The following is a 5,658-nucleotide window of genomic DNA, read 5'->3' as shown; positions in this document are numbered from 1 at the left end:
TTTTCATTTCTGGCAACTGTGTGTATGCAACCGCTATTTCTCTAATGGAAGCGAAGCGATACGGAGGTAAACATTTGGTTTTATTACGATTCATTTTACCTAAATATTTACCTTTTTCAGCTTAAAATCGTAGAAATCCATACCAACGGTTTCACGCAGCCGTAAGTGTTTAGATAAACTAAACATCAGAGGCCAAAAACGGCGGATGTTGCCGTGCACAATTGATTGATGATCCGATTATTGTTGGACCTTATTCTATTATCCAAAGATCGCAACCAACAGCAGCAATGGACCGCCTCTCGATCGATTCGTTGTTCCAGGAAACGATGGATATCAGTTGGGCCAATCGTACCGTGAGCAGCGAGGAAACCAACAAAAACCGTTTTACACTGAGCAATCAACAGCTACCGATTCGGACAACATCGACTCGGATGGAAGCAGCAGCAACAGCGCAGATTGTCGGTGTTATTCCATATACTGCAGCAAAAACTCCACTAACTGATGAACGATATGCTACGGCGAAGGTATCACAATTTCAAACACATCGTCAAGACAACATTAATTCTACAGCAGTACTTGGCGACGGCACCCAGCGAAAACCATCATCATCACTACCACCGACAGCAGTTCAATAATCCTTCCATCGAAGGATCGGAGGGAAAGCGATGTGTGTCCCATTTGTGACACAATTTCGTCCACAAATCGCGACTTCACGGAGCTCAACAACAGAACATCCGCGTCTGAGGATAATGGGGAGAGTCAATTTGCGTGGTGAATTTGCTTGAAGGCGCTTCGTTGCTGGATCGGTACATGCTGCCTCCGCTCGAATTTGGAGCGTCACATCAAGCAGTAACATCCTTAATTCTGGTCGTATTGTCAGCGCGGAGGCAATCATTAGAAGCGCGGCCGGAGCATTCGACCGGCAATCAAGCAATCCGCCAAAGGAAAACAACTCCGACATAGAGATCTAAATCCATCGTCGACATGGCAGAAAAAAATCGTATAAAGCCTAGCCCCAAACCGAGTCAACTGCCCCTACTGCAATATTCTTCTCGGACAACATCAGCATAGGATCGGAAAACAACAGTCCACTGGAGAAAACTGCGATCTCTTCGAAGGTATTGCCCATGACAGATTCCACCGTAAAGAAGTATTTTTCTAATATCGAACTCTAGAGGAGAGGTATTGGAAAATCGAAAATAATTACATCCAATGTGCAGCGGTTCTAAGCTAACATGTGGCTGAGTGGAGAATTTCTTATCAAATTTAAAGAACAAGTACTACCAATTTTGATCCACAATGGCCAATCCGCATGTGATTGAACTGGAAGATTTTTTCACTAGGCAGCTTCCATTGGGATTTCCAGTAAAAATAGGTAAATGCTCAATTATTTTTAAAATATTTGGCACTGTGTTGCACAATTCGTTCTATTTTGTAGAAATAATGCTGTTTCATGTGTTGAACGCGGTTATTATATTTGGCAACGTATTCGAATAAGAGACCCCGTGACCAGCCATCAAAGAAAGCAAAGAGCGTATGAGATGCATCATCGAGGGTTAATGTTTCGACGTGGTGCCGATTTCCAGCGTCAAATGATCTTCGAAAATGAGATCGAGTTGATGCAATTTGCGATCCAGCAAAATTTCGCAAGTGTCCGGGAAAGATACCCAACTCGCTCGCTAAAAGCCTGCACGAAAAGCTTTTCAATATTTTATAAAAACAAGAATAGAATAAGAATATTAATAAGAATAAAAATATTTGAAATAAAAATTATAATAGACAATTATATTGAACCAATGGATGGCCAACAAATCAGCCATTACTGAAGCCAAAATTGAGCCAACACTGGACTTACAAACTATAGTTTTGTTTGACATTTGTGTCTACCATTTTTTTTTTCGTAAGAGGTACCAATGATTAGTAGGGTAGAAAATGACTAGAGAATTGGTAATATTTACCAAAAAATTGGTCATATATACTAAATTTTCCTCTCAGTGTGATCGGGAACCGGAATAGAGGTGAGTTCTACACTGAGAGAAATAATTAGTAAATATAACGAATTTTTTGGTAAATACTACCAATCTATAGTCATTTTCGACCGTACTAATAAACACATATGTCAAGCAGAACCATGATTCGGAAGCCCAATATCGGCTACATTTTCTCGCCGAAAATGCACGTATCAGAATTATATCCTTATTATACCTCCGTATTGCCTTATGGGAACAATGAAAATGGTTAATACGCGCTTATCTCACCAGTTTTCAGATATGACAATATCCAAGCTTACTAATGTTATCGAGTAAAATATACTAATCTCTGGTAGGGATGCGGGTTTGCTGACAATATGTACAAAAAATTTGTATATTCTACTAATTTTGCATTACCAAATGTATTTAGTAGTTTTCGACCGAGGATTTTTCTAAGGGTAGTTGAAGATATGTTTTTATTTCAGTGCAATTTTCTAGCGCAACGTACCCAAAGGGCATTCCGCCCAAGATGCTGAACTGTAGGTGTTTCGTTATTGACACTTTCAGGACATGACGTGAGACGAGTAGCGAGACGTAACTTTCAGAATTATTTACTTTTTGTTTGGGTTTGTGGTTATGATTTCAATGTCAACTCGCTAAGGAAAATAATTGAAGGAAAAAATAAACAAATATATATTCGTGGAATATAGTGCACAACCTCCTTTTGCTCTAGCCAATTACTTGTAACGGCCCTTTCCGGATCTCCTTCCCGGTATATGCACAGCATTCTCCTCCTCCCTGAGCGAAATCAGTGGAGCCACAATCAGCGTTATTTTTTGTCACCATCGCCGTAAGCTGATAGTACCCTTTCCCCGCCGATGGGAGCCAAACAGAAGTACATTTTGCTTGGAAAGAAAGGCGAAAAGATATACTAAAACATCCTTCTGCATTTGATTCGACAATAAAGCGCGAGCAGCTATTTTGCCAACGAATGCATTTGTCACCAAAAGATACGACTTGTTTTGTAAACAAATTTGTTTTTTCACGAGCAATGGCCGAACAGCAATTTTGACATTGCGGTCCACCTATAGTACAACGCCTTGATTCCGCCCTCAAAACCAAACAAAAACTGAATTTGTAAACAAAGCTATCTGACGTTTGCTACAGCTCATTCCAAAACAGCAACAGCAACGAGAGCACGTGTAGCCGCACAATCTTGTCCGACTAAAGTAAATAATGGAATCCGATCAGGAAGATGAGGTTCCAAACGTTAACTTCGTGCCCAGCTTGCTATTTGTCAAGCGTGGGGTCGCCAAAGCGAACCCGGAGAAGGTAGGTTAATGGTACGATGGAGCGGCAGGGATCGTTCTTTCTGAGTTCATGTAAACATACCATTCCAGGTAACCTTGACTCCAGCGGAGCTGGCTAGGATTATCAACGACACGAGGGACGATTTGGAAGAGTAATTATTTGCATGGTAAACGGAGAAATGTAGTCGATTTTTGACTGGATTATACCGATTTCAGTGAGGGCGGTGAAGATATGGATACATCCGACGATGAAGAGAATGAGGAAAGCCGAGCAAGACTGGCAAACAGAGCGCAGCAAAGCGTTGGAGCAGCTAGCAGCAGAGGAGCTGAAGATGAATATGGTTTTGAACAGTACGAACAGGAATGTGAGTGTTTTTTTTGTTTGCTTTGGGCGATATAACTTTTTTTCTGAAATTCGCGTATTAGCGGGAGAACCAGTTGTCAGGCTCAGTTCGGTAGCAGTTGTCGATCCCGCTGAGAACATCCAAGACGATGATGATTCAGAAGCGGAGGATGAAGTTATCAAACCAACGGACAATCTGATTTTGGTTGGACATGTTCAAAACGACAGCGCTTCGATGGAAGTTTACAGTAAGTGTCGGATTGTTTGTTCATTCAAAGGATTATATTTCATTAGGCGTGTTTATTCCAGTTTTCAATGATGAGGAAGGAAGTTTATACGTTCACCATGACTTTCTGTTGCCGAGTCCTCCTTTGTGTATTGAGTGGCTCAGTTTCGATCCGGGCAGCGATAAATCCGGCAATTTATGTGCCATCGGTTGCATGGATCCGGTGATAACTTTGTGGGATCTTGATATACAAGATTCTCTGGAACCAATCTGTAAGTTGGGCTCCAAGGGAAGCCGTAAGAAAAACAAACCCAAAATTGGACACTCAGATGCTGTATTGGATCTTTCCTGGAATCGGCATTTAGAGTAAGTATGGTTTGCTCCTTTTGTAGGAAATGATTATTTACAGCAACGAACTTTCAGACACATTCTGGCGAGTGGTTCCGTGGATCAATCGGTTATTCTGTGGGATATGGAAGATGGTTCGCCCCACACAACGATTCGGAAATTTGAGGAAAAGGTGCAGACTCTCTCGTTCCACCCGACGAAGGCGGAAGCACTGCTCGTGGGAAGCTGCGATGGCAAAGTGAAGGTTTTCGACTGCCGTGCGACCAATGACGACAGCAGCAGTTACAAAACCTGGGATTTGGGAGGAGAAATCGAGCGAGTCTGCTGGAGTCGTCACAATGAGAACCACTTTGTGGCCAGTACCAATCAGGGGCGCATCCACTATGTGGACATTCGCAACGACCATCCGCTGTGGTCAAAGGAAGTGCACGAGAAGGAGATCACGGGATTGGTGTTGAGTTCGAAAGTTAAAGGGATGCTTTCCACGGCCTCGTCGGATGGAACGCTGAAAGTGTGGGACTTTGACGATCAGGATGCGCGGTTGGTTTACAAGAAAAATCCGAAGATCGGAGTAATACAGTGCTTGGACGAGTGCCCGGAGAATCCGTTCACTCTTGCGATGGGCGGAGATTTAAAGACGAAAAATTTCTGCGTTGTCAATCTTTTGGATAATGACGTTCGTAAGTAGGGTAGCTTCTTTGACTGGTGCCCCAATCACAGTTGTTTTTTTTGTGTTTTAGTTACTAATGTGTTTAAGTCGCGCTTCGATCAAAACTACACTCAAACGGCGTCAGAAGGGGACTTGCAGATTGAACCGCCAACGGAAGCAATGGAAGATGCTTCCATAGATGATGACGATGATGGGGAGGACAGCGAGGATTAGTTTTTAATGAAAACTATTTTGAAGGCTACATGTTATATCTAGGATTATGCTTATTTTGGTCTATCGTCTTGAGAATATATTGATCTACATCTAAAAATGGATTTCTGGATTTCTGGGGCCGGGGAAGGTTCTTTTGATGGTAAGAGACCCCTTCCCTCTCAGGATGGAAGGGCTCTCGTACAAATAAAAGACATATTTCAACCAAACATGACAATTGAGAATTTTTGGAAAACTCAGAAGGAAAATGAGAATATTCGAAAAATTCAATTCGCATATGTTCTACAATTACATTATTAAAAGCGTCGTTATTTCATTTGATGTTTGCGCTAACGAAATTGATCTTCGAAAGTGGAAAAGGATTTTCCGTTGAAAGAACGCACTCCTATATCTTTACCTACAGTGACCCGTAATGAAAAAAATCCACCCGAGTTCATAAATTTTTTCATAGCTCAAACAATTTACTCATTAGAATTAAGTGGATGATAATTGATGTAACCTCTCAAATGGATGTTCATATCAACCGTTATTGAACAGCTTGAGCTTGGGTGGACTGTACACTTTGTAGTTGCTCTCCATGA

At 41.8% G+C, this 5,658-nt stretch overlaps 1 protein-coding gene across 1 annotated transcript; it reads left to right on the top strand.

The window, feature by feature from the left end:
• The first annotated feature begins 3,131 nt into the window (after positions 1-3,131).
• LOC129768496 (periodic tryptophan protein 1 homolog) lies at positions 3,132-5,415 on the top strand. The gene is made up of 7 exons (XM_055770188.1): positions 3,132-3,302; positions 3,371-3,432; positions 3,497-3,645; positions 3,707-3,871; positions 3,933-4,215; positions 4,273-4,877; positions 4,938-5,415. Exons 1-7 carry the CDS (start codon positions 3,207-3,209, stop codon positions 5,078-5,080), a joined length of 1,503 nt encoding a protein of 500 aa, XP_055626163.1. The 5' UTR covers positions 3,132-3,206; the 3' UTR covers positions 5,081-5,415.
• Positions 5,416-5,658: the final 243 nt, after the last annotated feature.

This window comes from Toxorhynchites rutilus, chromosome 2 (assembly GCF_029784135.1).
Source record: "Toxorhynchites rutilus septentrionalis strain SRP chromosome 2, ASM2978413v1, whole genome shotgun sequence".
Classification (NCBI taxonomy): domain Eukaryota; kingdom Metazoa; phylum Arthropoda; class Insecta; order Diptera; family Culicidae; genus Toxorhynchites; species Toxorhynchites rutilus.
This window is presented reverse-complemented; position numbering and strand designations above follow the sequence as displayed.